Source organism: Chiloscyllium plagiosum, chromosome 33, assembly GCF_004010195.1.
Source record: "Chiloscyllium plagiosum isolate BGI_BamShark_2017 chromosome 33, ASM401019v2, whole genome shotgun sequence".
Classification (NCBI taxonomy): domain Eukaryota; kingdom Metazoa; phylum Chordata; class Chondrichthyes; order Orectolobiformes; family Hemiscylliidae; genus Chiloscyllium; species Chiloscyllium plagiosum.
Window position 1 is genome coordinate 11817343 of NC_057742.1, and position 26745 is coordinate 11844087.

At 39.3% G+C, this 26745-nt stretch overlaps 1 protein-coding gene across 4 annotated transcripts in view; it reads left to right on the forward strand.

The window, feature by feature from the left end:
• casc3 (casc3 exon junction complex subunit) overlaps positions 1-25261 on the forward strand; it is a 30194-nt gene extending 4933 nt beyond the window's left edge. Inside the window, exons 2-13 of one of the 4 annotated variants that reach the window (XM_043674929.1) lie at positions 3254-3281; positions 4037-4089; positions 7047-7199; positions 9676-9827; positions 13268-13444; positions 14714-15423; positions 17747-17808; positions 18328-18526; positions 19163-19261; positions 21222-21421; positions 22082-22276; positions 23298-25261. In XM_043674929.1, the coding sequence (XP_043530864.1) occupies positions 3254-3281; positions 4037-4089; positions 7047-7199; positions 9676-9827; positions 13268-13444; positions 14714-15423; positions 17747-17808; positions 18328-18526; positions 19163-19261; positions 21222-21421; positions 22082-22276; positions 23298-23339 (2070 nt within the window). In that variant the 3' untranslated portion in view covers positions 23340-25261. Of the gene's footprint in view, positions 1-3253; positions 3282-4036; positions 4090-7046; positions 7200-9675; positions 9828-13267; positions 13445-14713; positions 15424-17746; positions 17809-18327; positions 18527-19162; positions 19262-21215; positions 21422-22081; positions 22277-23297 lie in introns of all 4 variants that reach the window. The other 3 variants (XM_043674928.1, XM_043674930.1, XM_043674931.1) reach the window with 3 other exon arrangements.
• Positions 25262-26745: the final 1484 nt, after the last annotated feature.

Genomic DNA, 26745 nt, shown 5'->3' on the forward strand with positions numbered 1-26745 from the left:
TAGAGGTTTACAAAATTATGAGGGGCATGGATAGGATAAATAGACAAAGTCTTTTCCCTGGGGTCGGGGAGTCCAGAACTAGAGTGCATAGGTTTAGGGTGAGAGGGGAAAGATATAAAAGAGACCTAAGAGGCAACGTTTTCACGCAGAGGGTGGTACGTGTATTTAATGAGCTGCCAGAGGATGTGGTGGAGGCTGGTACAATTGCAACATTTAAGAGGCATTTGACTGGGTATATGAATAGGAAGGGTTTAGAGGGATATGGGCCGGGCGCTGGCAGGTGGGACTAGATTGGGTTGGGATATCTGGTCAGCATGGACGAGTTGGACCGAAGGGTCTATTTCCATGCTGTACATCTCTGACTCTATGACACGAATAACAATAGAAATCATACCGTTGTGGGGGTGAGAGGTCGCTCATGTTTTTAGTTGGTCCAATCTACTGTAAGTTTCAGTTTATGAAAAAATCAGTTTGGTTCTCTGTAAGGTTGGTGGGGGGAGCGGGATTGGTGGTGGAGAGGGTGAAGCCTGATGATATACTAATGATTAGATAGGTAAGACTTGTAAAGTATTCTGGTATTGAACTTTTTGGTGTTTAACAAATACAAGGGGTAAAATCACCTATCATCAGTGATGTGATTTGAGAATCTGCCTTGTGCCAAGGAAATAAAATAATGTGAGTGACACTGTCTCAAGTCATTAAACTCATGATTTGCTGTTTGTTTGGAAATGGTCATAGCATCTCTCCCTTCCCCCGTCAGTTCAGCTCCCATACTGACTATTTCAGTAGAAGTTTCTGCAGAAACAAGCAACATTGATCCATGCATTTAAAACTGGTAAACAGATCACTGATGGTGAGACTTGTTGTTTAATAAGCACTTCTAATTTATGTTACATGTTGCAATGATTTGTTTTTCATGTAATTTGTTGCATCTGAAAAAATGCGAGACGAAGATAACTTGATTTGGACTTGGGACAAATCCAGTTGTTTAGAGAAATGTCTTTTAAAACGTACACGTGGTGATTATATCTAAAGATCTGACATGAGAGTTTAAATGAAAAGACCCAGCAAACAACTGGGCCTGATTAACTTGGCTGATTGACTTGGGTAGAGGGCTGTAAAATCTGCTCTGAGCACGTTATCTCTAATAATGTGTGACAAAAAAGCGTTCTTTGATTTTGTAACATTGTGACATTGTTGCATTTGTTGACATTGATAAACTACTGCTATCCGCTATTGATTGTTTGAAAGTTTCTGTGGACTTTGATGAAGTTTGACTAGGAAGACTTCCATGGCTTTCTCACAAATCTCCGTGTGTTGAGAAAAAGCTAAGCTGGAAAATTGGAAAGCCATCAGTTTGACAACCAAACCATCTTGCTGATTCCAGTGCCACAAGGAGGAATTTTTAATATGAAATGCACATGAGAGCAGAATTAATAGCCATAACCCCACAAGTGGGAAATGAATTTCATTTAATTGAATTGACTTTAATTGTGCAAGGAGATGTTGAAACAAACTACTCTTCACTGGTCAGTTTCTCTTTGGACATAATTATGTTTTCAGTCTCTGCTGTTTCAGCAGACAGTTCCATTTTAGTTTGGATCAGAGGCTTTTGCAAGTGTTGCTTGTAATACCAAGAGTTTGCTTTGGGATCATCGATGGACATCTTTGAACACTGCACTTCAGGGATATTCCGTAATGGAAGCTCTCCTAATAAATTTAATATTTAGGGGGAAAGCATTCACCGTTTCACCTGCAGTACTTCAGACCAGTTGTAGTCTGCTTTTTTTTAAACCATTATGATGGAGCACAGACACAGTCAGCAATTCAGCAAGTTTACCCTGACAAAATCTTCCAAACAATCTTAGTTTTGCTATTTGTGAGGTGAATTAATATATATGGTTCGTCATGCTCCTTTGAACCTCCTGCTCCAGCAATTTGTAAACATATCAATGAGCTTTGCTCCATTATAACATGTAGGATTAGGAGATGTTAACAATGTGTGATGTACAGTTATGTTGTGCAAGACTGCTGTGCTTTGAAATTTTGACTCTTTCTGGAATCTGTTAAACCTCTTACCACATGGGGTTCAGTCACTTGTTAAATATTTCTATACATATGAGAGATCCAAGATGAACTGGGTTTTGAGAACCACAGGTGCAGGTAATTTGTTTTTTTAAAACTAAAATCCAATACAAAATGTTATTTATGTATTAAAGTCTGTTAATAAGATGATTAAACAAGAGCTTCTTTAAGAAATGTTTTCTGGTAAAAATATTAAGATATAAAGTGTCCCCTCATGCAGCATCTGTGTGGTGAGATAATGATTGTGCCATGTTTTGGAGAGTAAAATATTGTGCTTGGACAGGTTTTACTAAATATTACTAACCTCTGAGCCTTTGACTTCCATTGTCATCATTGTGATAGTATTTTATAATGGTCAAAATATATTTTCTGTGTTAAGGTTCTGGCTGCTCGAATTCTACTGTGTATATTTAATTCAGATTTAAAAATTTAAAATCATTAATTCTGTAAAATATAATTTGCATTGGCTGATTTTAAATCAGTAGTTATCACCTGCCAATGAGAAATTGTAGTCCATTCCAATTAATGTAAGTTTTGACTTTTTTAAAATGAGATTTGGATAATTTGTTTACATATTATGCTTTGAAGTGTGATATGATTCCGTGTCGGAGATGTTTCATGTTGTGTAGAGTTCTATGAAGAATCAGATTTTCAGGTTTGACCCCAGAATTGAATTTGATCTGAATCCCAGAAAGACAATAAGCACAGCAGGGTAGTCTGTTCTGTTGTTTACTGTTGCAGGGGTATAAATTACTTAGAATCAAGTAATCAACTTAGAATCAATTACTGAATACATGAATTCCAAAGTTTGGAAAAGCTTTTGGATAGACTAGTATAAGCTGCACAAATTTGGTTTAAATTTTTGCTGTGTCCATTTTCTTGCTATGGTAGGTCTTTTTTCCAAGTTTTGCTAGAATTGCTAATTTATAATGTTCCATGTTGCTCAGTATCTCGGCAGTTGTTAGGTGGTGATGGGGGCAATATACTTTCTTACTCATCTTTGTTACTGGGAGGTATGTATGCATGTTGGTTGACAGCAGTGAAGAATTGGTGGAAAATATGAAACAAGTAATAATTTTGAGTCACAGACCACAGAGCCGATGCATTAAATTTAAATGTGATAAATTAACATAGGATTGATATTAATAAAAGTTTGTTTCTTTCACAGGAGAGTGAAGATGGCATAGAAGGTGATGGTAAGTATAATGGTTGCATGTGAGATTTATTGATTTCATTTAAGGCGCTGCATTCTTGTCCCCTTGTCTCCCAGTCCCTAATCAAATGCAATGCAGTTTGTCAATAATTTATCATTTTATGTAGAGGAAAAACGCTCATCTTTTGGCACAGAAGTAGTGTTCCCTGTCTGAGCCAGAAGGTCTGGTTTCAAATCCCACCTGCTGTGCAGATGTGTCATAATATCTCCAAGCAGGTTGATCAAAAATAAATTATAACTGGTCTATCCAAACACAGTCGAAAGCATTCTGACTAATGCGGTGGTACCTCATGCAGGGATAATGAAGGTTGTCAGGTAGCTTTATCATGGGAGGTTCTTGCAGCACAACGTGAATCTGTCCTGACCTAATGTGAGCAGCACTTTCTAGCAGAAAGCATTGCTTAGTAATGAGCACTGCGTGCTGCTTTGCTACATCCTATATCCTGTCTCTCTCACTTCCTCCCCCATCCCCACCCGTTACCCTATTCCTCGTCCCATTAATTGCATTGCTCCATATAACAAACCAGGACTTGAATCGGGCCCCTTAGTCCCACAACAGATGGTGAATTAGCCATTGACCAACCAGACAAATCTATCCATTATGTTTTCTTATTAATGATTAGGCTGTTGGGTTAAATTTAAAAAAAATCACTAATTGGCTCTTTGTTTCTAGGTATTGATAGAATGTGTTGTGTTACTTTGATTACAAATTTGCTAATTTTTGTTCTTTGTTTTCAGCTGTTGTGCTTTCAGACTATGAAAGTGCTGAAGAGAATGGTTCTCAGAAATCTGTAAGTCCAGCAATTGATAGCTGCATAGTGGGAGGGAAGGCATTGTTCTATTCTTGTGCTGGTAGTGGGCAGAAGGTATTTTGTGAATATTGTGCTGCCAGTGACAAGGGAGGTTCTATTGTTGCGTTGAAGGTACAGTTTTGTCAATTTGTACTGATAATATGAAAGCTACTGTTCTCATTTTCTCTGAGATACACAACCAATTTGCAGGCTTCCTTTAGGCTTCCATTATTTTTGGGTGTTGGCGTGAGCGACTAAAAGTAGAGTCGTCCTGTGGTGCATTCACTCTCTGTGACCTTCCAACAATTGGTTACATTCTGCACATACACTTGTCTCTCCTTTCTCTCTTGACTCTACTCTACAGCTCCTTTTCCTGGACCCTGTTTCGCACCTGAGCTCCTTCCTGTCTTTCTCTCCTTTGGTGAGAAACTGCTTGCTGACCTGGTTTCCTTGAGTCTGCTTTCTTTCTTCTCTTGCTAAGCAGTCCATTTTGTCGGATGTCTCCCAAATAGTCTCTGCTATTGTTTTGGCTTCTTTTGCATCTTTTTGATGAGCTTGTCTGTCTCATCTCTTCAAGTTCGTGTTGGCTTATATTCGTTCAGCGACTCAGTTGCACTTGCCTCTAACTTTTTTGTAAACAAGATCCAACTTGATTTGCTCTTGATTTGTACTTCATTTGGCAATTCGATATATGATCGTCAACTTGGATTTCAGTGTTCCCCTCTCTCTCTCTCTCTGTTATACAAATATAACGTCATCAAAAGTTTTTGAATTTTTTTTAGTTTATCTGTGATTTTTGTAGAGTCCAGTTTTCTATGGAAATTTCATTTTCAATATCGACTTGGTCAAGCAGCTTGGTCACAAAGAGGAGGCTTGCCAAAGTGGTATTGATGCTGGACTAGTAACCTGGGGCCTCCAGGCTAAATGCTTTGGGCATATGGTTTTGAAACCCATCATGGCAGATGGTGAAATTTAAATTCCATATCATCTGGAGTTTAAAAAAGCTAGAATCATGGTGACCATTGTCTTTTTAAAAAAAAAAATCTAGTTATTTAATACCCTTTAGTGAAATAAATCTGCCATCCTTAGCCAGTCTAATTAGAAATGGGCCTAGCAAGCAATACCTTATCTCATGTAAGAATGGAAAGGAAAGCATATGTTTTTAAGTTGAATATATGGACTAACCAGTGTCACGGATGTCAGAATGGTGGGGTTCAGAATGAGTACTCCCTGGGGGGGGGGGGGGAAAGGGCATTATCCTTGAATAAATAAGATGATAGGCAGATGGAATCTGTGACATCGTATCATGACCTGAACTAATGTGTGATGGAAAATTTTACAATGGTTGCATTCTTGAAATCCTCTCCCATGTTGCTGAATGTCTATAACTGTGCAGATGTGAATGGACATGTGTTCAGACACTGGGGAAGAGGAAAGAAAAGTGCTGATTATTGAGCAGAGCAACCATAAAAACTATGTACTGTATTTCAAATGAGGATCTGATCAGTTGTACATATAGTGTGAATTATTTAGCTATATTGTCTGTAGGTTTCTAATCAGATAAGTTTCTGTTTAAAAAATAATTTAAATGTAAATTGTTGTAGGATTCCTACCATTCCTGTTGCTCCAATTTGATCATTCCTGTTTTGCTGTCTCTTCGACGAGGAATTTGTAGATTGATATTGTCTTAATACAGGCCATGTTTTATAGCGACAACTTTCCTGCTGCTGCAGTGACTGGTTGTTAGATAGCTGGACTCTGATATAACACTCCTCAAAGTTCTGTTGCCAGGTCAATGTTTTGATTCACCCATGAACAGTGATGCGCAGAAGGATAAAGGATTGCCAGTGAGCTGCTAGCACCTGTAAAGTATACCAATGAGAAGAGGAGCAATGGGGGAAGAATAAAGTGTTACAATTTTTTCAGGTTTAAGGAAGGAGGAGAAATATTTGTCCAATGATGGTGTTGAATAAGAATGATATTCATCTGATTATATCACATTATATTGTACAAGTAACACAGCTTTCAAAGCTTTCTTTGAAGGCAGTTAACCCTCAGAGTTCTTGCAAACTCAATGTACTCATATCCTTTAGGCATGAATAATTTAATAATTTTTTACGGTTGGGTTATAACTATTGAACAAATGCATTATCCATAAAAGTCCATGTTAATTTAATTGATGCAGTTATCACTATTCAGTTTTATTTAATGGATTTTGCTGTTCTTAGTTTTGATACAACTGTGAAATGGTGAGTTTATCTGCAAATCAAAAAAACTGACGCAGCTTTCCTACAGTGCTGCTGGGACTCTCCATTTTGTCCCAGCATCCTTTTGAGGAAATATCAGAGCATTGGCCTATTTGTCTACTATAATAGTGTAGCACATGAGTTTGAAGGCAGTACTGTTTCTTCTGGTAGCAGTGCTGTCATCCCTCCAGCAGTAGACATTTAATTGTCAGAAGAAAGAAGTAAGCCAGCTCGCATGATGAGGCCCGTGTTTTTTTTAATCTCGAAAGGCCAACTTCAGATACATGCGAAGGTAATGCAGTTAGAAAAAATGGCTATGACATTATGACATGATTAAATCCAGATGTGCAGTTGTATTTATTGTTCCTGTGTTATGGAATAAAGATTTCCACTTAAGTCTTGCACAGCTATTGTTTTTCAAAGTGACCCTGCAATGTAAATATATCTATTGGAAAAGGAGTATGTAGATCTATTTCTTATTTTATTTGTCCCCAGGAGTGATAGTGTGGTATTCTTGTGCAAGTGTGATTCCTATCAACTGAAGGTAGCGGCTTATTGGAGTTGATGTTGAGAGGTTTGGAGAGGCCAGTGGACTGTTACTTCAGTTTTTAAAATAAAATGTTCAATTGCTAGGATCATATTAAAAAATGTTTGATTTCATGTTATTGAAGTCTGTCTTTTTACCAACACTTGACAAATCTTTATCTGCAGGGAGATGAAGAAGAAGTGGAATATAGTGAAGAGGATGTTCAGAAAGAAGAAATAAAATCAAGCAATGAAGGAGATAAAGATGAGTCCTCTAAGGAAGGAAAAGCTGAAGACAAAAGAGAGATTACTGGAGAAAGACAGAGTGGAGATGGACAGGTAACAGGAACCTGTCACTGTTTTTCTGATATAGATGGGGAACAGGTTTACATTTTTAATAAACCTGGTAGAATTAGAGGAAATCATGTACAATGAAACAATGTACCAAGGAAGATTGGAGAGGTGCAGAATGCTGCAATAGTAGAGGATTACAAACACACATTGACAAAATAATTGAAGACTTGTATTTTTATACCTACCATTTCCTTTGTAGACATTTCAAAATATTTCTCAACCAGTGAATTATTTTGTTCTGTTGAATTTTCATGTAGCGAAATACAGCCATCATTTGACCAATTAATTCGTTTCTGCTGGCTTCTCATGAAAGACTATTGTTTGCAAAAATTTTGGGTGAACTGAGTTGCTGTATGGGATCTTTAACATATGTTACCTAGTACGGTGACGACATGTCGAAAACCAGACCTTCCAGGTCAGCGAGCTAACTCAGACATTTTGTACTGAATTGTTAATCTAGTTTGTATGTTCAGTTCTTGGAATGAAAAATAGACAGGCAGGAGTCTGGAAGAACACAGCAAGCCAGACAGGATCAGGTGGTGGAGAGGTTGATGTTTTGGGTGTAGCCCTTCTTCAGGACACAGGCTGGGGATAGGGGGAACTGCAGATGAAGAGGCTGGTGGGGGCAGTGTGATGAATTGGGGATAGGTAGAGGATACGACCTGGTTGGTAAATGGGAGGAATGAATCCGATAGGTGGTGGAGGAGGGTGAGAGGCTGGGAAGGGAGTCGAGGAATGGGAAGGGAGGTTATTTGAAGTTCGAGAGCTTAGTGTTGAGTCCTCTGGGCTGTAGGCTGTTCAGGTGGAAGATGAGGTGTTGTTCCTCCAATTTGCAGTGTGGTTGGTTGTGGCAGTGGAGGAGGCCAAGGATGGCCATGTCAGAAAAGGAGTGGGAAGGGGAATTGAAATAAGCGGTGACTGGGAGGTCCGGTCAGCCCTTGCAGGCCCGGCTGAGATGGTCATTGAACCATTCCCTAAGTTTTCTCGATAAATTCTCATTCTGACCAGTGTTTTCAAATGAACCTGATGAATGTTATACCTTTGCACAATTAGGATCTCACGTCAAGAAGGAAAAACGGCCTATAAATTTTGTAAAGAAATTTAGAAATGTATTTGAAAAAACAAAATCAGGTACCTCTGGATTGTTACATGAATGCAGGAGTTGTATAGCTGGAAACCTGTCATTAAATTGCTGGACTTAAGCAGCTACAGGGAAGATCCATTTTTAGCATATCTTTGAAAGTAATGTGGAGAAAGTGAGGACTGCAGATGCTGGAGATCAGAGCTGAAAAAGGTGTTGCTGGAAAAGCGCAGCAGGTCAAGCAGCATCCAAGGAGCAGGAGAATCGATGTTTCGGGCATAAGTCTTTCTTCAGGAAAATCCTGAAGAAGGGCTTATGCCCGAAACGTCGATTCTCCTGCTCATTTGATGCTACCTGACCTGCTGCACTTTTCCAGCAACACATTTTTCAGCTTTGAAAGTAATGTGTCTACTTTAGATGAAATGATGATGCAATCATAGCCGTATCTACTGGAGATGTCTAATTCCAGAGTGAAACCCCTGGCTTGATAGAGCATACATTTATTTTTTGCAATTTGGTTATTATGTTGGTCAGGCACTGAATATATTAACAAGAGGTTGTAGCTGTGCATATTAAACAAGACATCAAAGTTTATTACATACAAGAAAAGGTGGGGGTGAAAGACAAAATACAATTTGGAAAGATTTTCTAATAAACAGCCAAAAGAAAGATTTAACACTTTTCCCCAGCTCTATCATTTACAGGTAAGCACCCCAACAAGATTGCTTAAACAATGCATTTTTGACTTTCAAAAACAAGTCACTTTCACAGAATTGAAAACCATGAATCCATTTATTCTTTTTTCAGAATGCAAGTTCCTACATACCATTCTGATGAAGGGTTATGATGTTAATATTGAGAAATAGGAATGCCTTCAGGTGAAAGCTAGCTTTCCCAAAGGTTCAATTGAACCATTGATTCAGGAAGACCCCATTCTAGTCTGTGTGTTGAGTTAGCTTACATCACATGGAGTGCTGCGACTGAATTCACTTATTGAACGGGAAATTGGCTGCGGTTCCTGCTTCTGATCGCTAGGCATTGACTGTTAGTGAAAATGCACATGTGAAAGATCATTAGCCTAGGACAAGATTAGGTGATGATGCTTGAATTATTATTGCCAGTGGACACGTGTTGTCAAACATCATACATAAGTACCCACTAGCATAAGCTATGTGGCCCTATTATCTCCAGGAAATCAGTGGCTTTAAGGGAATAAGATTTTAAAAAATATGTTGGAGACGATAAAAATCCATTTGACCAATTTACAGAAATTGGTTGCAACTATAGACTTCTTAAAGACAGTCTAAAGCTGCTTAGTTGCTATTTTGCAGATTGTTGATTTTTATGCTAAGTCCTTGAGCCTTTCCTCTTTCCTTGCAGGAAAGTGCAGAACCTATTGAAAATAAAATAGGTAAAAAGAACAGACGGCAACTAGATGATGATGAGGATCGAAAAAACCCAGCCTATATCCCACGGAAAGGACTCTTCTTTGAACACGATCTCCGAGGGCACACCGAACCCGAGGAAGTGAGGTTTGTAACCAGTTGTAATCCTGGTTATTACATTTAAGCCTAAGCTTTAAGTAATCCAGAAAAATTAGGGACTTGAAATTACTATTTTAATGTTGAGATACTATAACACTGTGGGATAGGGCCATTCAAGAGGAAAATATGTAAACTCCTGGAACAAAATTTGCAGGATATTCATATCCCTCTTTTGACATCAGCAATCCAGCAATATCTCTTCCAGTAAATATCCATACCGACTCAGGATTAACGTAGAATAAACCATTTCACATAAAATTGATTTTTATTGAGTAAGCTATCATTAGCATCCATTTTAGTAGTGTCCTAATGTAAGAGTATGTCTCAAATGGCTGATAGGTTTAAAATCAATATTAATCCAAAGAAGCAGATACAAGCAGTTTAGTCCAAGAGGTAGGTTATAAGGAGAGTTACAGGGGAAAGGAAGGTGTTTGTGTTTGGGTTTGGGGATTAATAAAGAAATTCCAGGTAATGGATCCAAGACAGTGGAAAGTGGACCAAAGTGAAGGGGATTAATGAAGCCAGCATTGGTGGACTGGCATATTGTGGAATGATAGGGCATGTGAAGGAAGGTAATTTATGAGAATTTTAAGTTGAGGGCTTAGTGAACTAGGAGCCAGTGTAGGAGGTCAACATGAAAGACAATGTTGGGTAAGTGGAAGTTGGTGTTGGATTGGATTTAGGAAGTAAAAATTTGAATGATTTGCTTGAGAGTATGGGAGCTGGTCACAGGGCCTTGGAATATTTGAGATTGGAGATGACCAAGGCACGACTGAAAGCTTCAAGAGCAAATGTGTTGTGGCAGATGATGTCACAGAGCTGCACGTAAACTGTCATTATGCTGAAGAGTCAGAAACTCAGTTTAACAGAGCAATGAGGTTGTAAACAGTTGGTTTAATCTGAGAGGATGGTAAGAGAAGGAGCTGAAATCTGTTAAAGGATCTACAGCTTGTGGTGGGGACCAAAGATAATGAGGTCAGTTCCTCCACTATTTATCGTGCACAGCCCACGCTTGATATCAAATGAAGAATAGCAAAATGGAAGGGTCAGGTTGGATATTGTCAAAGTTGTTGGGAAGCAAACCTCCTGCCTTCAGCTAATACCACAAAGGGGAGCATGGAAATGAGGAAGAAGAATGGCCAAGAATAAATTCAGTAATGGAGCTGGCATTTCTGACTTTGAGACCACTCCATTGCTAAGAATATTGACCATGGAGAAGCAGTCACAGTTATATTTGTTATCTTCAGATCGCTCCATAAGCAATTATTCCAAACCTTGTAATTATATTTACGAACAAACAGGTTTTCTATAGCATTTCCCAACCGCTGGATTTCTAAAAGCACTTTATAGCAGGTGAAGTCCTTTTTTTTGTAAATATATTTATTAGCACAAAACATTTTATTGACTTTACAAACATATAAAGTTATTGAAAAATACAACCAATAACAAATACCAGTATAATAAAGAGAAAAAAGTAAAACACAAATTACAACACAACTACTGTCGATTAACTACTAGTCTACCCTATAAAACAAAACCCTAACACTGTGTAAAACAACACCAATAAATAAGTAAATGACTAATAAATCAAAAGAAAACACAAAATACAAAATAGCTATGCTCGCCATAAAGCTCCCAAACCAAAAAAAAGAGCATTGTATATATACCCGTATTAACTCAGGCGTCCCCACTCCAGGGCCCAGGGTTAAACAACGCCCTAGTTAAAATAACTGACAAATCTATATCCAAATAACTCAAGTAGGGCTGCTATGTCTTATAAACATGGTCGGTTATGTGGTGCACCATGTTTGTGAAAAAAAATCTAGGGGAATGTGCTCCATAATTAATTTCCGCCATCCTAGCAAGCCTAGGGGGTTCTCAGACACCCAATTCAACAGAATATTCTTCCGTGCACAATATGCAACAATATTAAATAGTTTCTTCTCATAACTGTCTAAAGATGGTAAATTCGGTAGACCTAAGAGGAGAGATCTACTTTAACTTCAGTCCTCAATACCCTCCCGATCTCTCCCACCACAGCGCTGCAATGAACACACAGCCTGTGGCATGACCAGGAGCAATGGGTAAGAGTACCTACACTGATTCTACATTTGGGGCACACTGAAGATGCCCCTTTTTTTAAAAAAACTTCGCCAGATGGTCTGGTGCCTGGTGAACCCCGTGCAAAACTTTTAACTGCATAGCGCATGTCCTGTCTTTCGCATGTTCTTCCATATGTCCTCCCATGTTTCAGAAGAGATCTCCACTCCTAGCTCTTGCTCCCAGACCTGTCATAACTGGGTAATGTCCTGCCAGGCCCTGCCACCCAGCAGGCTATAGAAAGCACTAACCGAGAGGGTGCTTGTGGAATGTAGCAACACCCTCTCTGTATCAGGCTTATAGGGCTTAGTGAGAAGCGTAGTCGTCTTCTGGATGAAATCCCTAACCTGAAAAAAACGGAAAAGGTCTCTGCTGGGCACTTGCATTGTAGGAAACACTGCTGTCGGTTACTCAATTGTGAAGCTGTTCTTCTGGAATCTTGAGTCAGGCACAGTTAGTACCAACAGTTACCAACCTTTTTAGTTTTTAAAGTACTTTCTCATACATCTTTATCATGCGTACCAATAAATGGATACGTCTTTCTCATTTGTCTTTGATATCTATCTATCTTGTATTGAAACAAACTGCCCAAATACATTGCCCTTAATGTACCATATTGTTGTATTTAGCTAATGTCAAACAAAGCATGGATTTTGACCAGAGCAATTGATTTTATTAGCATGTTTCTAATTACAAACTCATTGATAAATCAAATTAAACACAGTGCAGATGTTCGCAGTTGTCATGTGCACTCAAATTACTTATTATATCAGCAGCTCAATATATAACAATAGGACAGAAACAAAATAGAAAACGAGGCAGGCTGGTGTTGAGATGCCTTGCTGGAAAATTTGTGCTCACTCTTGCACTCCATGTACTAACCCCTTAAATTGTCATTCCAAAAAATCAAAAAGGGGTAGAGGTGTTCCCACGACTACAGATTCTAGGCATTAGACATTCCTCATTGAAAATATATTAAAGATGCTACCCATTTACCAAGTTCAGCTGGGTTGGCTATGATATTCTAATGCTAATCCAGAGTGCTGCAGTGTTTTGAATACTCAGGGTTTTTCTTAAGGTGACTTCCAGCGATGCTGAATATTTGAAAAAGTTTGCTTTGAAGTTTTGAAGGAGTAATCCAGTGTTTTTCTTTCCCACATATTGACTTTGTTTGCTGCAGGACTTTGAGATCTTCTAAGTCCTACCATGAGTGTAGAATTTAAGATTGAATCTTATAGTGTGTTCATCTCATAGCTCTGGATCATGGTATAAAGGTATTCTAAATTTGTTCTGAAATTCTCAGTGCGTTTGCTCTTCTCATTTTACAGACCCAAAGTCCGCCAGCGGAAGCTCTGGAAAGATGAAGGACGATGGGTGCACGATAAATTCCAGGAGGATGAGCAAGCACCTAAATCCCGAGATGAACTTATTTCCCTGTATGGTTATGATATTCGATCAGACAGAAATCCTGATGAAATAAGGTCACGAAGGATAAGGAAGCCAAGGTTTGAAAAATTAAAAATCACTAAGCTTTCAGTACATTGATGGAATGATACCTATGTAAACTGTGCAGGCCTAATCTCTCTCATATATTGCATATTAACTTTAATTTGAGTATGTGAACAAATTGACATTCTCCAGTCTATCACTTCTTCAAGTCTTCCCTCACAACTACTACTTCAGCCCTCAACCTGTGTCCCTTCCTTACCACCCCCCCCTGCAACTAGAGGCATTTGAGAGATTTGCACCATTGCAAGATTTGGCAAATGGACTGGAAATTTCATAGCGTTTTGGTAGTATAGAATGATGATGTTGAACATCTGTGGTGCTGGGTGGGAGCTCCCTGTTATGGTGTGCTGACAGGCAGTGATATTCGAAAAGATCTGGTGTCGGTGTCTGGTGAGATGAAATGCTTAGGCTTTAACTACATCAGAAAGAAAAGCTGTCATCCATCAGCAATTGTTCCTGGACTCCAGCAAAATCCAGGAGACACATTCTCCAGCCTGGCAACACAGAGAGTTGGTTCTGTAATGTATGAAAGCTGCTGCTGGGAAACTGCTGATTTCTAAGGCATTTGAGAAACTTGTCTGTTAGAGGTACAAACAAATAGATAGCAGAAGGGAATGGTAGAAATGCGAATAGGTGAAAGGCAAAGATTATTTTCTCATTTTAGATGACTTTACAAATAGAAATGATGTGGGAAAATATATTGCCAAGAGTGCAGAATCCTCAGCTAGATGCCCAGAATCCCCTCCTTTTTGTGAATAGAGTTTTCATAGGTAAGTAACTAACTGCATCAAATTATCTAAGACTTTTATTTCTTTTTAGATTAGCTTGCTTAGATTACTTAGTGTGGAAACAGGCCGTTCGGCCCAATAAGTCCATACCGACACACCGAAGCACAACCCACCCATACATTTATCCCTTCACCTAACACTACGGGCAATTTAGTTCACCTGACCTGCACATCTTTGGACTGTGGGAGGAAACCGGAGCACCCGGAGGAAACCCATGCAGACACAGGGAGAATGTGCAAACTCCACACAGTCAGTCGCCTGAGACGGGAATTGAACCCGGGTCTCTGGCACTGTGAGGGAGCAGTGCTAACCACTGTGCCACCGTGTATATGTAAAATCATCTTTGTTTTTGTCAGTTTCTAAGTGTCCAATATGAATTAGAAGAATAGGCCTGCCTGCACAGTTTCGCTGCAAAATATCTTTAATGTTAACTTGCTTCATCTTAACTTTTGGGTGTGTAATTCTGCTTTTTAAAAGGTTTAGAAGTCCTCAAAATAGAGAGCCTGATTGGATGGATGAGCCACCACCACCAAGAACGTACATGCGTAAACTTGGCAGTAGTGTTCCTTCCACAAGAACTTTTAACCGAAGAGTGGGAGGTCCAGAGCGGAGATCTCCAGCGAAGAGCTACTCAAAAAATGCTGCTTATAATGAAGACCGTATTAATATGAAACCAGCTGAAATAAATAACTCAAGAAGTTATCACTCTTCAGGAGAGTTGTCCATCAGTGAAAATAAAATGGATGTGAAGAATGCTGAGCAGGGTCATTTGAGGGAGAATGTGATTGTGACAGACAGCGTGCAGTCTATCAAAAACAATGGTCTAGTAAAAGAAGATGCCGTTGTGCAGAATCAGTCTGTCCCTACTGAGGATGTGCCGCAGGTACAGGAAAAGATGATTGAAAAGAAATCTTATTCTCGTATTCGAAGGACCAGGAATAAGGTGCCCGAGGTAGGAAAGCCAGTGGTGGTGGAGGACAGTTCTGTACCAGCTTTGGTGTCTCCAGCACAGCAGGTTCCTGTTCAATCTGTCCCTCCTCCAGTACCAAAAGCAGGCTCGTGGGAAACTCCGCCTGTAGACCCTACAATGACGGGGCTGGAACGTGAAATGACCCAAATAAATTTATCAGGGAAAAACTGGCCAGCGAGCACTCAACCACAGTATGTACAACCACGAGAACTTCGAGGTAAGTTCTGGTTGACATTTCTGTTTCCTGTTTGACCATTTTCAATGTTATAACTTTCTGTGTATTGTTGGTAGGATGATGGATTCAAACCTAAATCTACAAATAACACGGCAGTGTTGATTAGAAATGATTGATTGTACTTGATAAAAGTTGGGAAATGCTAAATGCCCCTAAGGTGGTACAATGGCCAAAATTTGGCTTTCTCAAAGTCCCATCTCTTTACCCCTCTAGCATGTTTACCTTTTCTGTGCACTATTATTTTCCAACTCCTTGCCACTCACTAAATTCCATATTGTTTGCTATCCTCAAAACCATCCTTTTTATCTTTCCTGCATCGAGTCATGGCACGTTACTGCTGCCACTCTACTCAGTGGGTCCTCTTAAAGCCTTCACTGTAGTCAGGCATTTGACAGCCTCCCATTTCTGCTGCAACCACCAGTCCCTCAGCACATACATTCAGTTGTGGACTGCGAACTTCAACTGTAGTGGATGAACGAACCTTGTCCTACAAATCTGACTGTAATATAGCCTCACTGTCCAGACCATTTCTTTTCACTGCAGGTTAATCCAGAACTGCGCTTGTCAACAGCAACCTGTCACCATCACTCCTGTCTCTCAGTAATCATTGCCATGTGACGATCTTATAGATATTTGGGTTCAGAGATTCATGGGTCATCCATATCCAACTTAGTTTAATAAGATTTTGGGGGTCAGTTAGCTCAGTTTGCTGCATGGTTGGTTTGTGATGCAGAGTGACACCAACAGAGTGGGTTTAATTCCCACACCAGCTGAGGTAACCACGAAGGACTTTCCTTCTCAACCTCTCCCCTCACCTGAACTGTGGTAACCCTCAGCTTAAAAGCGAGAACAGCCCTCTGGTCTGGTAGTGAGTTGGCAAGTTTACCTTTTTCTTTTAATAAGATATTCCTGAGAAATGCATTTATTTTTAAACATTTGGTGGTCCAATAAACCATTGCAAGTCATTGGAACTGCAGGTCATTAAAATAATCTTTTATTTAACCAAGTTCACTTTGATTTTCTGTCCCTTCCAGTATATAGTCCTAAATGGTTTGTGTTGCACTCCTCGCAACATATTTTTATTAATATTCCAAGGTATTTCTATTATATATAGTATCTAATATTAAATATTCGCTATTTTGTATATTGTGTCCTTCATTCTCTTCGGCAACAGTACAATTAAATGTACTTGTAAAAGATATTTTGTTTATTTGCCAATTCCGTATGGACAGCTTTTTTACAAAACAAATTGTATCGGCAAATGAAATGAGCATCGATGGCTTGCATTCATATTTGCGTCACCTTTCATGATCTTGATGCATCTCAAGGGTCTTCACAGCCATGAAGTTCTTTGAATTGGTTTTACTGTCTCACCATAGGAGTCACAGAAGCTAAATTGCATGCAGCAAAATCCCAAAACAGCAATCTGCTGATCATTGCAAAATATTAAGAGTAGGCGATCCAGTATTCATCAGCAGAAATGCAACCCACTGTTCGATGTTAAGAGAATATGCCACATTGATGGAGGTAAAGAGTGTATACAGCACAGAATGAGAACAATACAGCTCAACATTTTGAGATTATAGAATGGTTTTCCTTATATAAGGGAATAAATGTAAAAGCCTCCCCTATTAGCCTAGCTTGCTGAGCACGGCGCAACATTTTATTAAAGTTCATGTAGGGAAGGGTAATTAAAGATCAGATTTTAAATAAATATGTAAATGTGTCCTTTAGTTTCTACAAGTAATTGGATATTTCAAATGTGATCTAAAGGAATAGCTGTGCTACATTTAATTTTTATTTTGATGTTGATCAAATGTTTCCTCTTAATTGGAGGAATGCAGTCCATGATGTGATTCAACATCAGACTGTGTGTAATTTGGACAAAACTGTGCCAGTGCAGCAAGAGTTCAAAGCTGAAATTTCTCATTGAAAGTGAGTACAGGCTGATAGACCTCAGTAACATGCTCAAAGTTTGTGAGAAGATTTGTAGCTCGGGTGCTCGTTGTTGTGGTTCTGTTCACCGAGCTGGAAATTTTTGTTGCAAACGTTTCGTCCCCTGTCTAGGGGGACATGCTGTTTGTGGGAAATTTAATTGGTGTTGCAGCGATATAAATACCAATCAAAAATAAATGGAACAAAATGGTCTCTAAAACAATCAAGTTCCAAGTCTTTTCGTAAGTAAAGAATGATGGTGACATTTTTAAAATGCTATTTACAAAAATTACAGCTGAAAATCTTTCTTACAGATGATCAATCAGCACGGTATATAACAGGTGGGAATTGACTATTGTGTTTCTTCCAGGAATCCCCAATTCATTACACATTGGGACTGCTCCAACCCAGTATAATCGGGTGGAAGACATGGTAAGTCAAGTAGAGTTTGACTTTAACTTTTAGGCTATAAGTGATTCTATTTTACTATGGCATTTGAATGACTTGGATACAAAATCATTGTGATTACCCATATATACCCTATATTATCAGCATATGTTTTCCAAGAAGTAACTTGCTCAAGTATTTAAAGCACTGGACTAGCAGATCCTGATATTCTGGGTTCACTGAGCAACAATGGTTGCAATTGAAATAGGTGATGTGAACAATCATTAGAAGCATCCTACATCTGAAAGTTTATGAAAATATAGACTTATGATTTTAACCTGGGCCCATACTTGAGGGGCTGCTTCAATGTTATTACTATTTGTGACTGATAGAAACACCCAGTGCATTTTGCAGCCTGGCCTCACCAGTTTAAGGACAGAAATGTAGTAGATTATCATTCGGAAGTAAGATGTCATACCATGATTAGTGGCTTAATGGAGTATGGGTATGTAGCTTACACCTTTTTTTGTAGAGTTTAACTTAAAATGATTGAATGTGTTACAGGGTAACCAAGGAAGACGGGCGAAGCGTTACTCATCTCAACGACAGCGGCCACTACCAGAAGCACCTCCTCCACCGCCACCCCCTCCTCCTCAACAACCGGCACCAGCACCACCCCCAGCACCAACCCTCGGACCAGCACCAGCTCCTGCCCCTGCACCTATGCACATCGGCCTCATGGAAGGACACTATTATGACCCACGTAGGGGGATTTATTTCTCAATTTTCTATCTGACATGGTCTTCACAACAACACACATTTAAAATTAGTTTAGAATGTTGGGATCACAAAATACCCACTAAGATTATTCTCGTCTGGTTTCTTTTTAAACTTCTCCATTTGTCTAATTAAAAAAAAAACCTTTAAATGCATTTATCCTTGGACTACATATTACAGAAATAAGTAATGTTTAGAATTATTCCTAGTATGTATTAATGGATTGGAAGTTGCAGTGTCTGTTTCACAACATTTGATAAACAATAATTACTTTTGTATTTTGACGCATTCCCACTTGCTGTTTGGTGTTTCCATACAGAATCATCAAATAGAAGAAAAGATTGAAAAGCAACCAATTTACATCTTGCAGGGCAAATTATTTTTCTTGGGCAAAACTCGTTGTGTTGTGAATTAATTGAAGGTCGTTACTTAGGCAGCTGTGCAAAAGTCAGCATGAAAAGCAAGTTCCAAAGGATTGTTATATTATGCTAATGTTATATCTTTGCAAAGACTAATTTTGCAGAATTTTATTGTGAATAATTACCCGTAAGCAGTTTTTCAATGCTCTGCTGCCAATGCTGTGACCTATCACCATGATCTAAACTATGATTCCTGTTCACAGTACAATTTCAAGGACCAATATATACCCACAATGAAAGTCCAGCTCCTTTACCACCTCAAGGCATGATTGTACAGCCAGATATGCATCTTCCACATCCAGGTATATTAATTTTTAAAATAAGGATTGTTATGAAGATGTGGGTGTACTGTACTTTTAAGGGAGTTAAAAGTGAGCAGAACTACCTGACAGCACCAAGTGTTCTGAACAAGATACGATATAACCTTTTAGTCCAGCAGCCAGTGTAGCTGGTTGCCTGAAGAAAAAAAAATGCTAATTCAAATTAGGCCAATCAGTTTAAACTACACCCTGAAAAATATCAAACTCCAATCCAGTTTGAATTGAGTATGTTGACATTATTAAAAGCTAATGACGCAGTCTGATGCTTTGGGGGCATAAGACTGGGAAAAATTGAACAATTGGGGGAGAACTGCCAAAAGACCAACAAAGGTAGGCTGCTAGTCAAAACTCTGAGACACACTTGTCTAGAGAAGGAGTTTACACAGAAAAACATCAACACCGACCTGGAGAGCAAATTTACAGAAAAAGATGTAAAGAGAAGATTTGACTGCTGGTTGGTTTTGAAATATGAATTTTTCAGTAAATCTTAATTGGGTTTTCTCGGCCTAGTATTATATAAGGGAAAGTAATAGGTTAGAGGAAGGAGTTGTAAATTGCTGGTAGATAATTATTCTCTGTTAGATTTTAGGAAATAAAGTTAATTTTTACTTTATATAGTGACATTTGGGATAGTTCTTGGCCTCTCAAATTTTTACAGATTACCACACGGGTAAATCTTTCCTGTGTTATTGGTTTAATATAGTGGAGGGGGGGATGGGGGGAGGGGTGTTACTCTGTTGTCATAACAGGATGGACAATTGACTAGTGTCCACTTGTACTCGGTAGGCTGAGGGAGGAAGATCTTAATTGAAAATCCATCCAGATAGATTATATGGTTGGATTCACATTTAATTAGTTGGAGGGAACCTCACTACTGAAACAAAAATAGAAAGAGAAATTCAGCAGGTCTGGCAGCATCTGTGGAGGAAAAGCAGCATCTGGAGTCGGGTGACCCTACTCCAGAACCGATAGCAGTTGGAAAAGGTGGTATTTACGCTGAAGACAAAAGGGGGAAGTCAGCAGATAGGTGATGGAGCCCAGAGAGAGATAGAGAATGAGTGTTTAACAGATGAAGATATGGTAAACCAGGGAAAGAAAGAAAAGCTGATAATGAGACACCATAACTAGATGAAAATGGGTGAGCATTGCTCAAAGCAGCTCGTGTCGTGACAGGTCCTGGGGTATGGGAATTTTTAAAGAACATAGAATAAGGTGTTCAGGTTCTAAAGTTATTGAACTCTATATGGAGTCCTAAGGGCTGAAGGGTCCCAAAACAGAAAGTGAGATTCTGTTCTTCTAACCTGCGCAGAGCCTCACTGAAGCATGACAACAAGCATGAGGCACAAATGTTGGCCATGAAACACAATCATGTGTTAAAGTGGCTTATTTTTGTGGACAAAATATTGGTGTTCTACAATGCAGTTACCCACTCTGGGTTTTTGTCTCCCTAATGTAGAGGCGACCATCTTGTGAGCAGCGAATGTATTAGAGTAGAATTGAGCGAAGTGTAGGTAAATTGCTGCTTCACCTGGAAGGTGTGTCTGGAGGCTTGGATAGTGAAGACGAGGAGGAGGGTAAAATGTGTAAGAAGTGTTGCACCTTCTGTGATTGCATTGAGAGATACTGTGTGGATGTGAATGTTGGGAAGTATTGGGAGTGGGTGATGAGAGGACCTCAAGGATGCCCCAGAGGGAACAGTCCTAACAAAATGCTGACAAACCTCACCTCTGAATTCTTTCATTAATGAATTTTTACCTTTTATCCAAATTTCTCTATATCTATTAATTTATGCTGTTGACCTTTTCTTTTAAGCTTTTAGTTTTTGTGGCAGACCATACTATATAGTTTAATAATGTTTAATATTTATGAATTGTTCCTTGGAGTCTTTGTGGATTATCTTTGGCTTGTTCATCATCTAATTGCTGATCGTTGTCAGTTCCAGGTTTCAATCACCACCAGTCGCCTGGTCACCTCACCAATCCAGGTCTCTATGCTCCACAAGTCCAAATGCCAGCTGGGCAACCACCTCCACCTCAGGTGCTGCCCCCTCCCTTTTTCACACCAGGAATGATGAACTATGGGAACCCCAGTTATCCATACACAGCTGGGGGCCTTCCACCTCATATTTATCCAACCACTCAGGTGAGAATGCCTGCAGGGAATGGTTGGTGTGCCAGAGTTTACAGATCAAAACATATGATCCTTTGATTTATTATGTGGTACGTTTTACTATCAGGGCAAAAACCTGAGTACATGCTTGGAGCCAATTTAACCAAAGCGTTTTGCTTTTTTTTTAAAGTAAGGACAGTAATGTCAGTGCAGTTTTCAGTATTTTTGACAGAATGGAGAGTAAACCAAGCATATGTCATTCTTATGCATTAGTGACTAGCGTATATCCAAAGTAAAATATCTGGATTTAAACCAATTTGTGGGATCTAGTGAGACAGGTTAAAATAATTCTTTTGAGAAAATGTGTGTGTTCCCAAAGCAATGGTAAAAATTAGGTCGCTTAACCTTGCTTGTCTTTTGTATACATTTTCTTTTGTAGAAAATTAGCATAATTGGCACCAATTGATCATAGCCACCGAGGTTGCCTTTGTATTTATTTGCACTCTACATTGAATCAGTGTCATTTTGAAGCTGCTATCATGCCATGTTTCACCCACCACAAAAAGTGAGTGTCCAGTGAGGCAAAAGCAACTTTGTGAAAAGTAGCAAGACATTTTACATTTGTCACATATCCTGTTTGCCACGGAATTAAGAACGTTTTGGAAATATTAATCATTTGTTGTGTATGGTCAGGCCCAGTCTCAGGTCTTTGGTGGAGTCACGTACTACAACACTGTACAGCAGCAGGCCCTGCCTAAACCATCACCTCCACGGAGACAATCGCAGCCTGTTACTGTTAAACCACCGCCTCCCGAGGTACTTGATTCATCCGTCATCTGGTTTCCATGCAGCTTAGGTACAACACCATCTGAAGCTGCAAAATATCATGTAATACCACGATAACTTGTATAGTTCTATGTATCACAATCTCTACTATTGTCTAGTTAATTTGTTTTCTGAGAATTTTTGTTATTTTCATTTGCTCCCTCTTTGCTGAAGGTTCATTCTTTCACTTCCTGTTCTCTTCTGTGCCATCCCTAGCTACCTGTGTTGTTCTTGTCCCACTGTGTCCCTTTCTCTATATTTTTTTCCTCCATTTTGTTTACTCTTTCTCTAGTTTTTATAAATCTATCAGTCAATATGAAAATTATTGTATGGCCTTCTGTTTCAATGTCATTTTAAACAAAACCACAAGAAAAGAAACTTCATTACAATTCAGTATATCAATGCATTTTTTGCACAGATCTGAGAAATCGTGTTTAAGGTTCTCCAGTTTTCTTTTAATACCTGTTAATGAGGTGAATTGTCTTTGGCTTGTCTGGATTTGAAAGTCCAAAATTTAGCCAGTCTATCCATGTGTCTATGTGTGGACTTCAAGCATTGAGGTTTTCTCTGATTACCTCAAAGTAAATAATTTGCTCTCCATTGTTAACCATTCCTGCCATGTGGCCAATAGTCTGGTTAACACTTCCTGTGGTTCCACACTACTTGGATGGAAAATTGGATATCAGTCTCATGTCATGTACGCTGTCCTAAATGTGTTAACAGCTAGAATGTAGTTCTGCAACTGTCTGAAACCACTAAGTAATTCCCTCAAATTTGGAACATTAGCTGTGACTTTTGAGAAGCAGATAGTGAACAGAAACACAGTTGAGTTCTCATGCTGACCTGAGATGTGTTTGTGCAGCTTCCAGCAATAGTCACTCAGCAGTGATCAGGATTAGAAGCCCAGGTTGATTTTCCTTCTCCTGATCCCAAAGATCTTTGTATTGCCTGGGAATGCTCATATTTTTAAGTAATGAAAGATGTTTAAAATTTAATAGGAACACAATTTTGACATTTATTTGCTTTAAAAGTTATCTCTTGTACCAGCTTGTTGAGTTTGATGTTCTACAATTTATTTTTCCAGGACACCCGAAGTGAAAAGTTGAAAGAAAGGAATGAAGCTTAATGACTGGAGAAGTCTTTCTGTGAAGTGAAACAGAGCGGATTACACGTAGAAGTGGACAGAACTGGACTGATAGCCAGAGTCCTCTGTTTGTGGTGCTGAATGTCCTGCTGGCCGAGCAGCTTTGTGAATGTTCACAGCTATTGTTTGACTCCGGCTGCAGAACTTGAGTTCTCGAGGCAGGGCAGTGAGCAATTTGACACCTTCAACATTTGTCCTGCATCTGTCCATGAGTTGTGGTTCTTTCGCCACTGTCTGCTAGCTGTGTGAATGGTAACTGCAGCAAACCAGCTGTTGGTTCCACCAAGGTCTGATTTTGAATGAATCCCATGTGATCAAGTGCAACTTACTAGTTCCTAAAAAGTACAGCAATAACCTCCTGACCACTGAACCTTGACATTGATCAATGTTGACTGATCTGTGGGTCAGTCTGCTCTGGCCTTGTCTTTCTATAACTGATAGTACACATTTTTCAATATATGATCCAATTATTTCTTGAGTCTGGTGTATGGTAATACCTAATATGGGAAGACTGAACTGATTAACTAAATGGGAAAAGAGGAAAGATGTAGCCATATGCATTTTATGTACTGTTTAGGTTTATGCCTGGCTTTAAAGGTGCTCCTGTAGAGTATTAGTTTGGAGAAATTATTTGTCTGTGTCTCATTTTGCTTAATCTTGCTCTTTCTTTTGAAAAAAAAGCTTAATTGGCAAGCTTCACCCAATTCAGGTGCCAAGGCCAGAGGGCCATGTTGCACACCTTCCTACGTGTGTGCTGTAGTGAACGGTCCTTTCATTTCAAAACAGTCAGTAATCAAGGACCTGTTGTGTCCACTAAAAAAACCTTTTGCTTTGTATTAACTTTTGAAAGAAAATGCGTGTTTTCTCATGATGGAAAATGTGAGGTGCGTGCAAACTGATGAAGTGCAGTTGGCTTATGCTATTTCAAATCGGATTGTATTTCAATTAATACCATCTGCTACCTACTGAGGGAAAGATGACTTTTTTTATCCCAATGGTAATTACAATACCAATCTGAAATCTTGATCTGTTCTATAAATAATGCATTGTGCATTTGCTGTACAGGATAGAGCTGGCATGAGCATGTGACTACACCTCTGTGTCAACTCATCTATATTATAGCATTCATGTTGTATAAGAGCACTTTACTTAGGGATAGCCTTGACCTGTTGGTTTGTGGCAATGTGACCATTGATACAGTAAATAAGCACGAGCAGAGAAACATTTCAGAGAGGGGCAAACCAGGTCCAGGTGTTGGAATTTCCACTGACCAATGATTTTTAGGTCAAGACTGTGAAAATTAATGTAAGCTTAATAAACAGTTGGGGATTATGAGTAGTGAATTGTAGTGTTGCATTATCCATTCTGCCATATGCCATTGCTTCCCAGGAGGCTGCAGAGGCTAAAATTGGATATTGTATCACCACATTTACCAGGCCACAGGCCTATATGTTTCTTTGTGTTTACAAATCTAAACATTGATGCTGTTAACCTGGATTAAGGTGTCTGCTACCCTTGGGGTCTATCTAGTCTGTATCTGTTAGGCTGCTTTTGACAGGTTGTTTATATGTTAACTGCTGACTAATAAGTGTGTAATTATTCCTTATAACAGACATTTTCTAATTTGAAAGAAACGTGTCAAGTATTGCTGAGTGTAAACACTTTCCAAAATGTTGCATTTAAATGTAATAAAGTTTTTTTTTCATTTTTTGCTTTAAAAAGATTGAAATGTATTTGTCATCTTCACATATCACTTGTGTGACTAATCTAGACCCCCAGAACACTGTGATGGCTAGTTTTTAACCTTCTTAGAAATTGAGATTTGTAATCAATATTTTTGTTGCCATTTGGTGGACACTGTTTAATAAAGTGTGAAAAAAAATAAAACTTCTTACACTGAAGCTTGTTTTAGCAAAGCAGAAGTCCAACCTTTTCATGTTTCTTGAGTTAATTCTATGCCTGCAGTTGTTTAATCGTAAATGCTGCCAATTACTTCTGTACTGGGCTGTTCAGACAGCTGTAAGAGAGCAATTATAAAAACAGATTGCTGGAACAGCTTAGGTCTGTTAGTGCCTGGGGAGTGAGCAATAGAGTTAATGTTTGGGAGTAACTCCTCAGAAGATGTTGTACCACACTCAATACTAATTCTATTTCTCTGTCCACAGATGATGTCTGTCCTGCTGAGTTTCTCCAGCAACATTTTTTTGCTTAATTTCAGATTTCTAGAATTCTTAATATTTAGATATCTTTCTCCTGGCTGAAGTCGGGTCTGACCCACTGAACCACAATGTCCACTTCAGGGCTGGCAAGGAGGCAGGTCCTGAATCCACCATCTCATACCAGCCAACTGAGCCAACCTCCACTCTCCCCTCACTACCCAAAAAAAGTCAGCATCAGCGTTGCAACATACTGTACATTTTTAATTGCATGTTGTCACCTGCATAGAGATGGTAAAGGCTGTAATTTCTTTCCATGTTGCTTGCCAGGAAAACCACCTAGTCCATTTTGCTTTTGTGTTATAGCAATGAGTGCCTTTGAGTAACTTGTCACTCATTACTCTTCTTGAACCGAGACTATATAGAGAGGCTGAATAGGCTGGGGCTGTTTTCCTTGGAGCATCGGATGCTGAAGCGTAATCTCATAGAGGTTTATAAAATCATGGATATGATAAATAGACAGGTTCTTTTCCCTGGGGTGGGTGAGTCCAGAACTAGAGGGCATAGGTTTAAGTTGAGAGGGGATAGATTTAGAAGGGACCTAAGAGGCAACCTTTTCAGCAGAGGGTGGTGCCTGTATGGAACAAGCTGCCAGAAGAAGTGGAGGAGTCTGGTACAATTACAGCATTTAAAAGGCATCTGGATGGTTACATGAATAGGAAGGATTTTGAGAGATATGGACCAACTGCTGGCAAATGGGACTAGATTAGGTTAGGATATCTGGGTGGCATGGACAAGTTGGACCAAAGGGTTTGTTTTTGTGCTGTACACCTCTATGACTCTGTCTGACCTCAGGAGCTTGCCACTGTTGCTGAACAGCACCATACAAGTCTTGCCTAAAAAATGCAAGAAACCAGTATTACCTTTACCAGTGGCTCGGTGAATTAAGGTGCAGTTTTGTGAGAATTGTACACCAGACCTTGGTTTCTTGCTTTCTGCTGTCGAAGCTGTACATGTCCACAACAGCAGTTGACCAGGGATTAGAATAAAAATCTGCAATCACCTACGTTCAGTGACTTTTGAGTGCCCTCTGCTGGCAATGCAGTCCAGGGCCTGTAGGTCAGCTCCGAAATTAGCATTGCTGTGATGCCACCTACTGTGGAATAGCTTACTAATGACGATAGAAACAGGAGGTCACTCAGCCTTCTGAACCTGTACCACCATTCAATTAT